The sequence below is a fragment of the Ranitomeya imitator genome, chromosome 5, assembly GCF_032444005.1.
Source record: "Ranitomeya imitator isolate aRanImi1 chromosome 5, aRanImi1.pri, whole genome shotgun sequence".
Classification (NCBI taxonomy): domain Eukaryota; kingdom Metazoa; phylum Chordata; class Amphibia; order Anura; family Dendrobatidae; genus Ranitomeya; species Ranitomeya imitator.
The window spans coordinates 457061554-457080245 of NC_091286.1; the positions used below are offsets into that span (position 1 = coordinate 457061554).

The 18692-nt window shown below is 45.9% G+C and overlaps 1 protein-coding gene across 2 annotated transcripts in view; it reads left to right on the forward strand.

The window, feature by feature from the left end:
• The first annotated feature begins 1326 nt into the window (after nt 1-1326).
• Nucleotides 1327-18692, forward strand: part of CCDC39 (coiled-coil domain 39 molecular ruler complex subunit) — a 154420-nt gene continuing 137054 nt past the window's right edge. For both annotated transcript variants that reach the window (XM_069727254.1, XM_069727255.1), the window contains exons 1-3: nt 1327-1640; nt 7111-7230; nt 16548-16694. In XM_069727254.1, coding sequence (XP_069583355.1) covers nt 1551-1640; nt 7111-7230; nt 16548-16694 — 357 coding nt within the window. In that variant the 5' untranslated portion in view covers nt 1327-1550. The remainder of the gene's footprint in view (nt 1641-7110; nt 7231-16547; nt 16695-18692) is intronic.

Sequence of the window (18692 nt, forward strand, 5' to 3'; positions counted from 1 at the left end):
TGTTATTTTTATTTTTTTACACCTAATATGTGATATTGTGTAACCAGACAGAGACTAAAATATTGTTCCATATGCCTTTTTGTTTTTGGTATTTTGCATCAGATAAATTGGAAATTGTTCTGAAGAAGGTCCAGTGGGACCGAAAACGTTTAACTGTTGAAACTGTATCTGGGACGTGTAATAAAGACAATTAGATTCACCTTTCAACCAATTTGAGTGCCAAATTTATTGTATACATTACTTCAAATACCGCAGGACAGTTGATTATAGGTTGGCTGTCTACCATACATCACCTAAGAAGACATAGAGGCAAGCGTGGAGAGGGGCGTCTCTAGGGTCCCAGAATAGCTCCGAGCTTTCCCGTCATACGCGTGCGTCCTATCCAGATAAACTTGAGGGGACGGAGAGAGAGAGAAAGAACGAGAACAGAAGTTGTGAGGACTATCTCGAATGCTCAGTAGGGAAGAACTACAACACACAGGCGCTAGTGGTAGGCATTGATTTCCACCTGCAAAGGGATCTCTGGATGTGCCTTCGGACCGGCCGGTCTCAGACAGCCCTGTTAACAGTGCTCTGGATTGCGGATCCCGAAGTCTACAGTAAAAGGTAAAGAGACTGCAACCCTGTGTCCTCGTTATTAACTGCGCCTCACACCATCACCACCTACACTACTGGGAAGCCCTGGGGATATACTTCACCTGTGGGAAGGTATACCATATAGCTGCCATCACACCACCCCAGTGGACCCCAGGCAGCGTCAGTCACCCTGACCGAATACCACAGGTGGCGTCACGAAACCTTAGCCGACTTTCATCACCCCTTTCATTGGACGCCCCTTAGCAGGGTCACGGACCGGGTCCAGCCACCGTGACAACCCTAGAACTGAGACAGAGAGGACCGGTACCGAGTAACCCGCGGCCCTGTGTCTGGGGGCGCTCCAATAACACATAGTATATACCCCAAAAATCATTTCACCCCCTTTGAAATTTTTTAGCCCATTTAGTACACAATATGGCAAAATAAATGGTGACAACAAAAAGAACAACTTGTCTTCCATAAAACACCTCCTCATATAGCGGTCACCGAAAAAATATATAAGTTTTGGCTCCTTTAAGATGAGGAAAAAAAAACAAAAAAGGAAAAATCGCCAGATCTTGAAAGGGTTAAAGTATTTATTATTATTATTATTAATAACATTAATACTGTGATAAAGTAAACAAATGTTATAATTATAATTAATAATAATAATCACAGTAATTCTGAACTATAATACTAATAATGTAATAATCACATAAGGGGCAGTCCCGGAGTGCGGAGACACCCAGTGATATCTCCCCGTGATCTGCAGGGTCCTGCTGGAATAATGCCGGGTGTGACCGGAGCCGCGCTGCCCGGCGGCCGCTGACAACCTCCCGCTTCCTGGAGACCGCGCCGGTTGCTAGGGGCGCTGAGCACAACACACTGCAGCCGGAGGACAGGCCCGAGCTCCAGCACCACAGCCGCGTCCTCGTAGCCTTCTCTCCGTGCTCTGGTCTCTGCTGCTGGGGAAAATGAGCCGGGAGGTGCTGGCTGAGCTGCGCTGGGCCGACGGCTTCGCTATACCGGTGGCCAATACCGAGAATAAAGCGCTGGAGGATGAGGTGAGGACGGACAGTGTGTGCCATCTGTATGTGCCACCTGTGTGTGTGTCATCTGTGTGTGCCACCTCTGTGTGTGTGCCACCTGTGTGTGCGCCATCTGTGTGCGCCATCTGTGTGTGTGCGCCACCTGTCAGTGCCACCTGTCTGTGCCACCTGTGTGTGTGTGTTCCGTGTGTGTGTGCCACCTGTATGTGTGCCATCTGTGTGTGTGCCATCTGTGTGTGTGCCATCTGTGTGTGCCACCTTTGCATGCCATCCTTGTGTGTATCATCTGTGAGTGTGCCATCTGTGTATGCCATCTGTGTGTATGCCATCTGTGTGTGTGCCATCTGTGTGTGTGCCATCTGTGTGTGCCACCTTTGCATGCCATCCTTGTGTGTATCATCTGTGAGTGTGCCATCTGTGTATGCCATCTGTGTATGCCATCTGTGTGTGCCACCTTTGCGTGCCATCCTTGTGTGCCATCCTTGTGTGCCATCTGTGTGTGTGTGCCATCTGTGTGTGTGTGCCATCTGTGTGTGCCATCTGTGTGTGTGCCACCTGTATGTGCCACCTGTGTGTGCCATCTGTGTGTGTGTCACCTGTATGTGTGCCATCTGTGTGTATGCCATCTGTGTGTGTGCCACCTGTGTGTGCCATCTGTGTGTGCCATCTGTCTGTGCCATCCTTGTGTGTATCATCTGTGAGTGTGCCATCTGTGTATGCCATCTGTGTGTGCCACCTTTGCATGCCATCCGTGCCATCTGTGTATCATCTCTGTGTGTGCCATCTGTGTGTGTGTCACCTGAGTGTGCCAGCTGTGTGTGTCAGCTGTGTGCGCTATCCGCTGTTTGTGCTACCCACTGTGTGCCATCTGTGTGTGCCAGCTGTGTGCGGTATCCTGTTTGTGCTATCCTCTGTTTGTGCTACTCGCTGTGTGCCATCTGTGTGTGCCAGCTGTGTGCGGTATCCTGTTTGTGCTATCCTCTGTTTGTGCTACTCGCTGTGTGCCATCTGTGTGTGCCATCACTGTGTGCCATCACTGTGTGCTAGTTATTATTTCATATATTTCAAAACCAGGCCTATTCAATTGACTCTTCCCATAATCATAAGCAAAAACCAAAAAAGAAAATGTAGGAAGCAGATGTCAAAAATATCAAAATATATTTATTACATAAATGTACAAAAAGAAAAAGAAAAAAGTTCATACATATATAACCTAAATCATAATAAACAATACATACTGTCCTCAGCAAGATACACATGCAATATAGGACTGTGCGCATACGGCCATGCAAGGCACCCTTACTATGTCTCCAAAAACAGTCTCGAAGAAAGCACAGAAAAAATCAGAAACTGATAACTCACTCTGGATATACATGACAATGGGTCATATGTAATGGGCAAAATGAGACTAAGTGTCCAGAAAATGCCATAAAGTCTGCCAAAAAAGTAATTTAGTAAAGAGACCCATATACCGTCGTGACAGCTATCCTAATAAGGTGCAAACAGTGCTTAGTATAGCAGCCATCACTAATACCATCTGCCAGAGCCTGCCTGTGCTAGAAGGGCAAATACCCACATACGCACGCACGTTTCGCGTATAGCTTCTTCCGGGGGAGTGTGACACTCCCCCGGAAGAAGCTATACGCGAAACGTGCGTTGGGGCACACAGGACTGCACGTACAGGTCATGTATCACATCCTTCTCTCCTTCTGATATGCTATATGTTATGTGGGTATTTGCCCTTCTAGCACAGGCAGGCTCTGGCAGATGGTATTAGTGATGGCTGCTATACTAAGCACTGTTTGCACCTTATTAGGATAGCTGTCACGATTGTATATGGGTCTCTTTACTAAATTACTTTTTTGGCAGACTTTATGGCATTTTCTGGACACTTAGTCTCATTTTGCCCATTACATATGACCCATTGTCATGTATATCCAGAGTGAGTTATCAGTTTCTGATTTTTTCTGTGCTTTCTTCGAGACTGTTTTTGGAGACATAGTAAGGGTGCCTTGCATGGCCGTATGCGCACAGTCCTATATTGCATGTGTATCTTGCTGAGGACAGTATGTATTGTTTATTATGATTTAGGTTATATATGTATGAACTTTTTTCTTTTTCTTTTTGTACATTTATGTAATAAATATATTTTGATATTTTTGACATCTGCTTCCTACATTTTCTTTTTTGGTTTTTACTGTGTGCTAGTTGTTTGTGATATCCGCTGTTTGTGCTATCCGCTGTTTGTGCTACCCACAGTGTGCCATCTGTGTGTGCCAGCTGTGTGCGGTATCCGCTGTGTGCGCTATCCGCTGTTTGTGCTTTCCGCTGTGTGCCATCTGTGTGTGCCATCTGTGTGTGCCATCTGTGTGTGCCATCTGTGTGTGCCAGCTGTGTGTGCTATCTGCTGTTTGTGCTATCTGCTGATTGTGCTATCCGCTGTGTGCCATCTGTGTGCGCTATCCGCTGTTTGTGCTATCCGCTGTTTGTGCTATCCGCTGTTTGTGCTATCCGCTGTTTGTGCCATCCGTGTGTGCCATCTCTGTGTGCCATCTCTGTGTGCCATCTGTTTGTGCTATCCGCTGTTTGTGCTATCCGCTGTTTGTGCTATCCGCTGTTTGTGCTATCCGCTGTTTGTGCCATCTGTGTGTGCTATCTGCTGTGTGCCATCTGTGTGTGTCATCACTGTGTGCCAGCTATGTGTGCTATCCGCTGTGTGCCATCTGTGTGTGCCATCACTGTGTGCCAGCTGTGTGTGCTATCCGCTGTGTGCCATCTGTGTGTGCCAGCTATGTGTGCTATCAGCTGTGTGCCATCTCTGTGTACCAGCTCTGAACTTGTTATCAGTATAAAAGACACCTGTCTGTCCTTAACCTCAAACAGTCACACTCCAAACTCCACTATGGTGAAGACCAAAGAGCTGTTGAAGGACACCAGAAACAAAATTATAGCCCTGCCCCCATTTTGATCCAACACTCGGATCGATATCGGACCTATTTTGGTGATTTTGCCCTGATCACTCAGACTTCAAAACGACATGGACACGTGAATAACCCCATAGACTGTCATAAGTACGAGCCCTTCCCCCCTTTTTTCTGTGGGGTGTTTATTTTTTTTCCTGTATAACATTGACCAATCATAAGCGACATACAGGAAAAACAAGGCTCCCAGGGAACGTCAGACCTGTCTATCACTGTGTCGGGGCGCTTTGACTCTGCGTTCTGGCAATCGTTCATTGGTCCCCATAGAGCTGAAGTCTGACCCCCCGCGGGCGAACGTGCATCATCTTCGGGCGTGTACGCCTATTGGAGACGGACACCCAGGTACAGTCTACTACGGGGGGTTCAGACATAAGCCCCGGTGGGGCCACCACATGGGCGCCAGAACGCAGTGTGACATGAACTGACGCAGCTCTTTCACAGTAGGCGTCAGCAGTGTGACCTGCAGAGGAGAGCAGAGCTGGGTGTCGTTCCGTGTCAGACCATAGCACACTGAGGAAGCCGGTTCTTCTCTTCTTTTTATGTGGCCAATTTTATTATTATTATTATTATTATTTATTTATATAGCACCATTGATTCCATGGTGCTGTACATGAGAAGGGGTTACATACAAGTTACAAATATCACATACAGTAAACAAACTAACAATGACGGACTGATACAGAGGGGCGAGGACCCTGCCCTTGTGGGCTTACATTCTACAGGATTATGGGGAAGGAGACAGTAGGTTGAGGGTTGCAGGAGCTCCGGTGTTGGTGAGACGGTAGCTCCGGTGTTGGTGAGGCGGTAGCTCCGGTGTTGGTGAGGCGGTAGCTCCGGTGTTGGTGAGGCGGTAGCTTCGATAGTGATGAGGCAGCAGCGGTGTCAGTGCAGGCTGTAGGCTTTCCTGAAGAGATGAGTTTTCAGGTTCCGTCTGAAGGATCCGACTGTGGTTGATAGTCGGACGTGTTGGGGCAGAGAGTTCCAGAGGATGGGGGATATTCGGGAGAAGTCTTGGAGGCGATTGGATGAGGAGCGAATAAGTGTGGAGGAGAGAAGGAGGTCTTGGGAGGACCGGAGATCACGTGAGGGAAGATATCGAGAGATTAGTTCAGAGATATATGGAGGAGACAGGTTGTGGATGGCTTTGTAGGTCAGTATTAGCAATTTGAACTGGATACGCTGAGGGAATGGGAGCCAGTGAAGAGATTTGCAGAGGGGGGAAGCGGAGGAGTAGCGAGGAGAGAGATGGATTAGTCGGGCAGCAGAGTTAAGGATGGACTGGAGAGGTGCAAGGGTGTTAGCAGGGAGGCCACAGAAAAGGATGTTGCAGTAGTCAAGGTGGGAAATGATGAGGGCGTGCACAAGCATTTTAGTAGATTGGGGGTTGAGGAAAGGACGGATCCTGGAGATATTTTTGAGCTGGAGGCGACAGGAGGTGGAAAGAGCTTGGATGTGTGGTTTGAAGGACAGGGCAGAGTCGAAGGTTACTCCGAGGCAGCGGACTTCGGGTACAGGGGAAAGCATGATGTCATTCACTGCGATAGATAGGTCAGGTAAGGAAGATTTGTGGGATATTTAAAAGGAACCTGTCACCACAGAAAATGCCTGCAGATATAGGGTTAATCTACAGGTCAATAGCATGACAATGCTGCTGGGCTACCTTACTGAAAGTGCGGCTACTGGGTGAAAATGAACTTAGTTATTGGGAGAGGCACGGAGCGTCCGCTGACTATACTGATCAGCGACTGTAAGCACGCCCCGGCACTTTGATTGATAGCCGGCTCTGACAAACATCTGTGCAGAGACAGCTGTCAGTGAGACTACCAGGGCGTGCTTACAGCCGCTGCTCACAGTCAGTGGTGACTGTAATTAGTCAGTCCACAGCCCCCATGACTGAACGCTGGCAGTTAATTCTCTCCCTGTAGCCGCCCTTTAAATGCTATTTACCCAGAGATTAACCCTATATGTCTGCAGGTAAATAACATTTTCCAAGGTGGTAGGTTCAGTTTATCGTGTTAAAACTGGTGAAAGGTATCCTTTACAGGCTGCAGCGGTTACATCTTACAGTGCAAGTGACCGCTTCAGGCAATACTGGACTCGGCAGTCTCGTTCCAACTACATCGGCATCACTGCTGAGCCTAGTGATTGGCTGCAGTGGTCATGTATTGTAGTTGTGATGTATCCGCTCATTTGGTTATTTTTCCATAGGGTTAGTCTAGTGAGTCCAGAAAGTTATTCTTTGAAACACCCTTTAAGATATTGTGGAGCTGGATCACACAAGCCAAGACGTCACACTTAAGGCATCTTAAGAGGGTAATAAATAATAAAGACATTCTTTCTCTTTCTTTACCTGTAAGAGTCAATCTGAATATTGCAAAATGTCCAACAAATAACTTTGCGCAGAATGTGTGAGCCAGGCCTGAGGTTCCTAACCACCATACTAACACGCAGCAGTGTCCCTCTTTTCCTCCCTGCTGGCGACAATAATATCATATTTCTTTTAGTTACAAAGAAAACAAAAGGAGAAGATGAATTTGTCAAACCTGATAAAAGAAATGGAAGATCGAATTCAGGCAATGGCTGACCACCTTAAGAACGTCCGACAAGAGCTGAGCTACACACAGGTAATGGAGTATGGCACATTCTGCAAATAAATGGGTCTTAAGAGTATTCCCGTATTGTAATATGATAAAATGTTGCCATGATAATCCACATGATTTTGATTGGTGGGTCCTGAGAATGACGAGACCAATCCTACATTCTAAAAATTAGTGGGTGGGTCCGGCAGGAAGACCGCCATTAAACCTGGTTGGTGGGTCCTGAAATGACGAGACCAAAACTACATTCTAAAAATTAGTGGGTGGGTCCGGCAGGAAGACCGCCATTAAACCTGGTTGGTGGGTCCTGAAATGACGAGACCAATCCTACATTCTAAAAATCAGTGGGTGAGCCCGGCAGGAAGACCGCCATTAAACCTGGTTGGTGGGTCCTGAGAATGACGAGACCAATCCTACATTCTAAAAATCAGTGGGTGGGCCCGGCAGGAAGACCGCCATTAAACCTGGGATATGCCATCACTTTAAGGGCTCGATCACGCGAGTGTAGAAATTGGACAAGTGCAATCCGATAAAAAAAGTCTTGCATTTGGACCAATGTTATTCAGTGGGGCAGTGCAGTTCTCAGCTGTTGTCGGTGTGAGGAAAAATTTTCCGGTCTACAAGTCGCCGGTATGCGATTGACTCCGAAATCGGTTCAATGGGAGAAAAAGAATCACATTTTTATGAATACATTGCAGTTCTGTAAGACGGGAAAATATTAATGGTTAAATGATTAGTAGCTGCTGAATAAAAAAAACAGACTGCACAAGGGTGATCATTAAGAAAAAATCGGCCCACTTGGTGAGTATGGGACTGTTTTTTTTGCTACCCTTGTGTGACCCCAGCCTTATGGTAGGAAGGACCCTTCGAAGTGTGTCATCTGTGGGGTCCTGTATGACTGTAGTACACAATGGGATGTGTGATGAGGGGGCATATTTGCTGCAAAGTCTGTTTTTCATTTGATACAATGACATATACTTCTTAAGGCACGTTCACACGTTCAGTATCTGGTCAGTAATTTACCTCAGTATTTATAACCCTAAACCAGGAGTGGGTGATAAATGCAGAAGTGGTGACGTGTCTGTATTATACTTTTCTCTTCGCCACGACAGCACCCACTTGAGAGAGGGGATCCGCCCCTAGGAACAGGAAATCCTATGGAGAGAATAAAAGGGGCGGTTCCCCTCGCTCCCACAGTTGGTTTCCTGTTCCTACGGGAGACCTGGAGAGAAGAGGATTCCCAGCCTGGACGCCGCTTGCGCGGTTTACCTGGATAGGGACGGCAAGGGCTCCAGAGCTGGAAGCAGCGTCGGGGGTCCTGTCTCAGCTTCCCCCCTCTGCTGGCAGGTACCGTGAGGCCAGGATCGGGGAGGCGCCTGGCTCACGGAGAAGCATCCAGCAGACCTGCAGGCCGGACCACTGGGGTAAGATCCTGTGACGCCAGCCTCGGGTGGCGCACAGGCAGCGTGTGGCCCAGTAATTTCTCCCCCGGAAGTATTACTACAACTTCCGGGGTGATGGAGGAGGAGGATGGCGCCTGCGCGATCGCTGGATAGAAGCGCAGGCGCGCACAGCAGAGCCGCAACCCGGATGTTGTACTCACTTCCGGGTGCGGCAGGAAGAAGATGGCGGCCCCCATAACAAAAGGACGCCGGCGCTGATTCCCGGCGTCCATCATGGCATCTCCTCAAGAGACAACGTTGCCTTCTTCAGAAGTTAACGCTGTTACGCCAGGAAGCCGGACTAGCAGCCGCAGATCATCCTCCAAGAGCGCCAGGGAAAAGAGATCGGACCGGTCGGTTCCTCCATCTGTGCCTCCGTCTCCTCCTCTCCAGCTGGTATTATGACAGCTTCAGGGGTGAGTGTGTGTCTACCCTATTTTAAGCTGATTATACTCCCTCTTTCATCTAATTCCCTAGGTTAAAAGAACAGGGAAATCCAAACATAAGCAATGTGCCTTATGCTCTCAGCCACTCCCAGATACCTATTTTAAAAAGTTATGCCAGTCTTGCATCGAAGCCACCTTATGAGAGGAGTCTTCAGTAAGGTCGGATGATATACGTAGCATGATAAGAGAGGAGTTACGAGCCTTTCGAAATTCGGATAAAATTCCTGGAAGTAGGAAGAAATACAGCTCTCCTATATCTGAACAGTCATCTGAGGTTGAGGATAAGGAGTCGGACAGTTCCCAAGAGGTTATATCCTCGGAGGGTGAACAGGATACATGTTTTCCTACAGACAGCATTGACAATTTAGTCAGATCAGTACGTAACACCATGGGTATGGAAGATACTAAGACCCTTAAAACACCACAGGACATGATGTTTGCTGGCCTGTCCGAGAAAAAGAGACCTTCCTTTCCTATTATTCCAGCAATAAAGGAGTTAGTCAAAAAAGAGTGGGAAAGCCAGGGGCAAAGAGGGTTGCCGTCTTCCTCAAAACGTCGCTATCCCTTTAATGACGAGGATTTCTCCAAATGGGCAAAAGCCCCAAAAGTAGATGCGTCAGTGGCATCCACTTCTAAGAAATCTTTATTGCTTGTTGAAGATTCAGGATCCTTGCAAGACCCGCTCGATCGGAAAGCAGACTCCCTTTTAAAAAGAGCTTGGGAATCCTGTACAGGAGCTTTTAGACCAGCTCTCTCGGCCACATGTACCGCTAGATCCATGATGGTTTGGTTGAATGATCTGGAAGAAGGCTTAAAAGGTGGCCTTTCCCGCAATAAACTCATGTCATCTATTCCGTTAATTAGAGGAGCTACTGCCTTTTTGGCAGATTCTTCAGCTGATTCCATCCGATTAGCAGCCAAATCATCAGGTCTAACCAACGCGGCTCGCCGCGCCTTGTGGCTAAAGGGGTGGAAAGGAGATCCACAAACAAAATCCAAGTTATGTGGTCTGCCCTCCCAGGGTGAGTACCTATTTGGTACTCAGTTAGATGAGATCATTACCAAAGCGGGTGAGAGGAAGAAAGGGTTCCCCAATAACACTTATCTTCCATCTTATAGGAGAGCGTTCCGAAAGCCCATGTTCAACAGAAGACGGGACTATAAAAACCAGGACCGTTGGGCTAATAAGGACTTTAAGCAAAAAGGAGCCTTCTTCGGAAAACGCCCTTTCAAACCTGAGGATAAACCCCGTTAGGACAGATCTACCCGTTGGTGGTAGGTTGTCCTTCTTCTCCACACAATGGCTGGCAATAACCTCTAATTCATGGGCAACTAGCCTTATAACTACAGGCCTAAAATTAAAATTTTCTCAAGTTCCCCCGGACTCGTTTTGTTTGACTTCCTTAGGTTCACCATCACAACAAGAGGCCTTGGAACAGGAAATAATAATTCTCCTGTCCAAAGGAGTATTAGTGGAAGTCCCTTTTCATCAAAAAGGAAGGGGATTTTATTCCCCTTTATTTTTGATTTCAAAACCCGACGGATCATATAGAACAATAATTAACCTCAAGAGACTAAACGTCTTCTTAGAGAACCAAACTTTTAAAATGGAATCCATTCGGTCAACTGTTAAGCTTCTGTTTCCCCATTGCTTCATGGCAGTTCTTGACCTTAAAGATGCATACTATCATCTTCCAATCTTCAGAGAGCATCAACAATATCTACGGGTGGCAGTTATGGTCAAAGGTCAGATACGGCATTATCAATACACATCAATGCCCTTTGGACTATCAATAGCCCCTAGAGTTTTCACAAAACTGATGTCAGAGGTAATGTCATATTTGAGGTTAAAAGATACCCTCATAATACCCTATTTAGATGACCTATTGATAGTCGGGAACTCTTTTTCTCAATGTCATCAACGCTTATCTGATTCAATTTCATCCCTACAGGGGTTAGGGTGGTTAGTAAATTGGGAAAAATCTAGATTGTCCCCCACAACTGAGCAAAAATTTTTAGGAATTATTCTAGACTCTACAAATCAAATGTGCTTTCTTCCCGAGTCAAAACAAATAGCAATCATAAACAAAGTACAATCAGTGATTAACCACCCCCTAATTTCCCTGAGAGAAGGTATGTCCCTTCTTGGTTCCTTCACTTCTTGTATTCCAGCTGTTCCGTGGGCCCAATTCCATAGCAGGAAATTGCAGTATACAATACTTCGTGAGGAAGAAAGGTTACATGGCCGATTAGATACTCGTATTTCCTTAACGACAGATGTGATACAATCTCTCACTTGGTGGTTAAATCCGAATCATTTTTCCAGTGGGGTCCCCTGGGTGGTTAAACCATCAAAAACTGTTTTCACTGACGCCAGTCCTAGTGGTTGGGGAGCACATTTAGAAAACCAAATAGTGCAAGGTCTGTGGTCTCCTAGAGAATCAGATGATTCTTCTAATAAAAAAGAGCTGAAGGCTGTTTATCATGCCTTATCTGAATTTCTTCCGCAGCTACACGGAACACATACAAGAGTCTTCTCAGACAACATGACAGCGGTAGCATATATAAACCACCAAGGAGGAACAAGATCGGAAGGACTCATGTCTATAGCCAACAATATTCTAGCCATGGCAGAGGAACACCTCCTGTCCCTATCAGCGCTACATGTGAGAGGAATCGACAATTCGAGAGCAGATTTCCTCAGTCGCCACACTCTCCACCAAGGAGAATGGGTTCTAAATCGTCGTATCTTTTGTATGATAATAAAAAAGTGGGGCACTCCCGAGATAGATCTCTTTGCGACAAGACAAAACAGGCAAGTCAAAAAATTCGCATCATTGTTCCGATCTGACAATCCAGATATCTTCGACGCCCTACAAGTACCATGGGTATTCAAAAAGGCATATGCCTTTCCCCCGATGATACTACTTCCGACAGTGATCAGGAAGATAAGGGAGGACAGAGCAAACGTGATCTTAATAGCTCCGTTCTGGCCCAAGAGGCCATGGTTTTCTTGGCTGAGAGCTATGTCAATCTCAGACCCATGGATCCTCCCGGAGGATCGGGATCTTCTCTTCCAGGGCCCCTTCAACCACCCTCAGGTGAAGGGTCTACGGTTAACAGCCTGGAACTTGAGAGGCAGCTTCTAAAGATGAGAGGGTTCTCAAACAAAGTGATTGACACTCTGCTGCTAAGTAGGAAAAAGTCCACTACCTCCATCTATGCAAGAGTGTGGAAAAAATTTCTAAACCTCTACCCAACGGCCCTGTCAAACGAAATTCATATTCCTATGATTCTAGAATTTCTTCAAAAAGGGCGCGACCTAGGTCTGGCGGTCAGTACCTTAAAAGTACACATTTCTGCGCTGGGGCCTTTATATGGTCTTGATATCGCAGGTAATAAATGGGTAGCCAGATTTGTTGCAGCATGCCAGAGGTCAGAGACAGTTCGAATTCCCCATGTACCACCTTGGGATGTTAATTTAGTTCTCGAAGCTCTTACAGATCACCCTTTTGAGCCTCTACATTCAGCTCACATAAAACATGTCTCCCTCAAGACAGCTCTTCTTGTTGCCTTAGTATCAGCGAGAAGAGTAAGTGACATACAGGCACTATCGATAGATCCTCCCTTTATGTCTATATTCCCAGATAGAGTTGTCCTTAAGACAGACCCTTCATACTTACCCAAAGTATGCACTAAATTTCACAGATCGCAAGAAATTTTCCTTCCCTCCTTCTATGATAACCCTACAAATCAGGAAGAACAAAGATACCACACATTAGATGTGAGGAGAGCCATATTAGCCTATTTGGATAGGACTTGTGCTTGGAGGAAGAGCAGGGCTCTCTTTGTTTCTTTCATAGAAAAGGAGCCGGAATCACGAAGGGTACTTTATCTCGGTGGATTCGAGATGCAATATGTCTGGCCTATTCATCCAAAGGGGAGAATCCGCCTGAGAACGTAAGAGCACATTCCACCCGGGCGATTGCATCATCCTGGGCTGAGCGAGCGGAGGTTCCGATAGAACAGATATGTAAGGCCGCAACCTGGTCTTCGCCTACTACCTTCTATAATCACTATAGATTAGATCTATCTGCTTCATCTGACTTGTCCTTCGGTAGATCAGTCCTTAACACGGTGATCCCTCCCAAATGACTATCTCTGAAAGTCTCTCAAGTGGGTGCTGTCGTGGCGAAGAGAAAACACCGGATTACGTACCGGTAATGCTCTTTTATAGAGCCACGACAGCACCCCTTCACTACCCACCCTTATAGGTTTTTTATTTAGAAGCACGGTTAAGGGTGTTTGGTTCTTGTAGTTAGCCATACTTAAGTTAACTAGTTATAAACGATGATATTGAATGACCTACTAAAGTCTGGTGGGCGGTTCCTCGCAATCTCTGTAAACCCAACTGTGGGAGCGAGGGGGACCGCCCCTTTTATTCTCTCCATAGGGTTTCCTGTTCCTAGGGGCGGATCCCCTCTCTCAAGTGGGTGCTGTCGTGGCTCTATAAAAGAGCATTACCGGTACGTAATCCGTTGTTTCCCTCAGATTCCTCCACTCCTGACTTTGGCTAATACTAAACGTGTGCACGTGGCCTCATAGGAGTCTATAACTATTTGTAATAATAATAATAAACTTCATTTTTTTGCTTTTTTTTTATTCTGATGCATTAAGTTTTAACTTGATAGTTCTTGATCACAGCTTTGCTGGGATAAAAAAATGAGTTTGATATGTACAGTTATGATTAATGAGTCAGTAAACCATAATCTTTTTTAAATCATTTTGTCCACCATGGAAAGTTATGAAACTGTGGAAATCACTTTAGTAGGGGATTAGTTTCATTCCTGTAAAAAATGCATATAACTGGCTTTGAAACCCTTGCGTTTCCCAACTCATTTCCCTGCCTTCAGCTGCATTGATATCAGAGCATATTTATATATTTATTTGGAGTACAGATGTTGGCAGTGAAAGGGTCAGGCACTGTGCCCTCCTCCGAATATTGTACTTATCAGGACAATCTCCTGAAGCAATTCGGCAATGCTCAATAGATTCTTATCACTGTGACAAGTGTGTTCACAATCTTTGATCAGAAGTAAGGAGCTGGCAAGAGAGTGCACTGTGAAAAGCAGAGGCCACATGGTGGGTATTCTTACAATGCGCACTGACAGTGCGCACTCTTGTCGGCTCCTGATTAGAGCCAGAGCAGGAGACTGGAGAAAAGCAGGGGTATGGAAGTCAATTGTATGCATTTTAATTTACAGGAATGAAGATAAATCCTCTGATAACATGCTTTGAAAAGTTTCAAAACTTCCCATGCTAGACAAAATTATTCACAAAAAAATAAAGTTTACATATGGTTTTCACACAAATTACATTTTAATTACTAGATCTTGGAATAATAAGTTTCACATGTGGATGTGTTAATTTTTCTTGTGCTGAGATTTTTTTTTGCAAACGTATTTTCGCCTAGTAAAACCTTGTAGGGTCCACTAGTGTCTTCAAGACCTCATGTGCACATATCGTAAATGTAAATTTAAAAGACTACAATGTACTTGAATGCTGCAGCCAATCACTGGCCCTAAAGTTCTGTTGTAGCAGGGGAAATACATTTTGAAGTTCTACATGAGTCTGGAAGTGCATTGGTTGTGTAGCAGAGAGCAGGAGAGTGGTGGAGGGGCTGAGGTGGCTGAAGCGAAAAGCAGGAGAGTGGAGGAGGGACCTGGGTGGCTGAAGCGAAGAGCAGGAGAGTGGAGGAGGGACCTGGGTGGCTGAAGTGAAGAGCAGGAGAGTGGAGGAGGGACCGGGGTGGCTGAAGGGAAGAGCAGGAGAGTGGAGGAGGGACCGGGGTGGCTGAAGCGAAGAGCAGGAGAGTGGAGGAGGGACCGGGGTGGCTGAAGGGAAGAGCAGGAGAGTGGAGGAGGGACCGGGGTGGCTGAAGGGAAGAGCAGGAGAGTGGAGGAGGGACCGGGGTGGCTGAAGCGAAGAGCAGGAGAGTGGAGGAGGGACCGGGGTGGCTGAAGCGAAGAGCAGGAGAGTGGAGGAGGGACCGGGGTGGCTGAAGCGAAGAGCAGGAGAGTGGAGGAGGGACCGGGGTGGCTGAAGCGAAGAGCAGGAGAGTGGAGGAGGGACCGGGGTGGCTGAAGCGAAGAGCAGGAGAGTGCAGGAGGGACCGGGGTGACTGAAGGGAAGAGCAGGAGAGTGGAGGAGGGACCGGGGTGGCTGAAGGGAAGAGCAGGAGAGTGGAGGAGGGACCGGGGTGGCTGAAGCGAAGAGCAGGAGAGTGCAGGAGGGACTGGGGTGACTGAAGGGAAGAGCAGGAGAGTGGAGGAGGGACCGGGGTGGCTGAAGGGAAGAGCAGGAGAGTGGAGGAGGGACCGGGGTGGCTGAAGCGAAGAGCAGGAGAGTGGAGGAGGGACCGGGGTGGCTGAAGCGAAGAGCAGGAGAGTGGAGGAGGGACCGTGGTGGCTGAAGGGAAGAGCAGGAGAGTGGAGGAGGGACCGGGGTGGCTGAAGCGAAGAGCAGGAGAGTGGAGGAGGGACCGGGGTGGCTGAAGCGAAGAGCAGGAGAGTGGAGGAGGGACCGGGGTGACTGAAGGGAAGAGCAGGAGAGTGGAGGAGAGACCAGGGAAGCAGAGAACTGAGCAGGCCGAAGTAAATGAGGAGAGGAAGAGAGCGGAGGAGGGGCCAATTGTGTGAAGTGGAAAGCAGGAGAGTGAGGAAGGGGCCTGAGTGACTGAAGAGAGAGCAGGTTAGGTGTCCGGTGACTAAAGCAGAGAGCAGAGGAGGGGCTGGGGTGAGAGAAGTGCTAGGTTATGCAGGAGAGGGAAGTGTTTCAAAGAGCCTTAGCCACCCAATTTAAATACCAGCCTGACTCTGTGTGCAGGAGAAGTCTCATGAGTGGTATTACCATGATGCTTTAAAAAAGAAAACAAAACCTGACACTGCCTGCACAGTCATCTACTCTTATTCAGGTAATATTGTGACATGTGGTCAGCATTTAACTTGAAAATATCTTCTAGGTGTTACATCATTATAAAAACATTTCTTTTAATATAAGTACATTAAAGATGTAGCATTTTTCACAATTTTTCTATAAACGTGATATCCACCTAAATTAATCTGGGGCATCTCACTTTAAGCCATCATCTATCTCATAAACAGATTTTCCTATCCCATTGATACTTTAATTCTTCATTTTGGTCATTTACTGCTGTTTTTCTACTTTGATTCTATCAAGTTTCTGAGAGCAGGTTTTTGTTTTGTGGAAGAAACCGTGAAGCCTTATGTGAGCAGTGATGGCAGCGCTGCTTTGTGAGCTGCGGGAAGCAGTGCCACATCGACAAAACATTGATACAAAATACTACTTTTCTTGCACCGTGTTTATTTTTTTGCAAAATGTGTGTTATTTGGCCAATAACACAGACAGGGGGTCTTTATTATAACTCTTCTTCCAGTCTCTTTGTAGGGCTAGAGAAAAAGAAATTGAAAGTGAAGAACATTTTAAGACTCTATCAGAAAGGGAGATTGGGCGTCTTACGCAAGAAATGCATCGTCTTGAAAATGAGCTGGTATCCTTGAGAGAAAAGAAAAATAGTCAAGAAGTAAGGGTCATTCTTGTATGTTTATTTTTCTTTCCACAGGGTTATGCATTCAATGTGAATACAGAGGTTTTACTTAGCCGTGGACGTTATTTTTATTATGTACAGTATACAACAGACTAATATAAATGAAGGCATTATAACAATAGAACATAATGACTATTTGAATTTGTTACATTTGGATTTCATAGCTTTCAATAACTGAATAATCATATTTAAATTAGAAAATGGAAAATCCTAAATAATAAGAAGGATCATATATGTATACTGTCTATATGTATTTATGTGTTACATATATGCATCGCCCCAGAGTCCTGGTCGTTGCAGTAATGTCGCTCTGCCACTAAGGGGAGTGATGTTATGTCTGATTGCACTAAAGGAGTTCACCTGACCAGGTATCACAGTCAATAACGATGAACTCCGGCACTCAAAGATCAAGTTCATATAATTCTTTAATAAGAGAACAATGATTTTCCATAACAGAGATATTCCATAATCAGCAAGCTTCATACGATGCCATAAAAAATGTGGACATGAGGATTTTTGTTTCACAGACAATTAATACAACGTTTCGGCTATATGCCTGTTTCAAGTTAAGTCTGTGTTCTGAAACATACAAAAAGAAAATACATTATAACAGCTGATATGGTAAAAAAGGAAAAGAAAAAGAAAAAAGGAAAAAGAAGGAAAAAAGGAAAAAAAAGGAAAAAAAGAAGAACTAGACCATCCAGGTCAAAGATATAGGAAACACCAAACGGAGCCAATAATGGCTAATAATGGCTACCACCAAAAGGAATAGGAGGTCAACACTCGGGAAAAGGAAAACCACTCTGGAATATAGCATACATACATGTGAGGGAAGTCATTGCAGACATATGCTATACTCATATGGAGATAGCTCAATAGAAAGAAAAACGAAATCCCCCTGCAAAAAATATATATGTATATACATAAAAAACATGATCGCCACCTAAACTAAGGAAAATGACCAACAGATCTCAGTCTAAGCTATGAAACAAACTACCTGAGGATAACAATCCGACGGCACAGCTTGCGGAGCTGTAGGGCAGCAGGAGCCCAATAGAGTCCGGGACGTGGGGGATCACCGTGATCCGAAACGGGAATGAAGAGAAGGACAAGGAGCGCCCTTTTTATCATGATCGCGCCGGTGCGAGGTACTTCCGGGTGCAGAGTTCAGGAAAAAATGGAAAATGCGCACGCGCGAGTATGGTGCCGGTATGAGCGAAAGTGTGCATGCGTCCAAACTTCAAGAAGAAAACCCCTTTTACTCCAGCGTGTACGTGCGTGGGCTGTGATTCACAGAAAGAAGATGGCTTAGTAAAGGTGCGCAAGTGTCCAAGGAGATCCGGGGACTAAATTTATCGGCTCTCAGCTCCTGCATACTGCGGAATAAAAGAAAAAAGAATCAATGAGTGGGTAAAAAAGAAACTAACCTATAATAAGCAACAGGGGAAAGGGAAAAAAGGGGAGAAAAAAGAAAAGAGAAAAAAAGGGGAAGAAAAGGAAAAAAACAAGGAAATGAGCACACAAATATTAGTATACATGACAGATAACAATATGACCATACTGCCGGAATCCAAAGGAACAGCAACCTGAAGATTAGACCATAGGTTATAGATGTAGTACCCTAATAAAAATGAAGAACCCTAATAAATAATCAGGGGATAATCAGGGAATGATCAAGAGATAGTCAATGTGAAAACTCGTACTCCCTGTTCAGACCCAAGGGAGATAGAGTCTGCAGGGAGTATATCCAGAACGACTCACGTTCTTTTAATTTCTTAATACGGTCACCTCCTCTTCTCATAATGGGCACATGATCGATAATTTGATATCTCAGTTGAGAGATCTGATGTTTACATTCCAAGAAGTGAGCAGGGATAGGGAGTAGGGTACGACCACAGCGTATTGTGGATTTATGCTGGGAAATGCGGTCTCGGATATGTTGGGTAGTCTCACCAACATATCCGAGACCGCAGG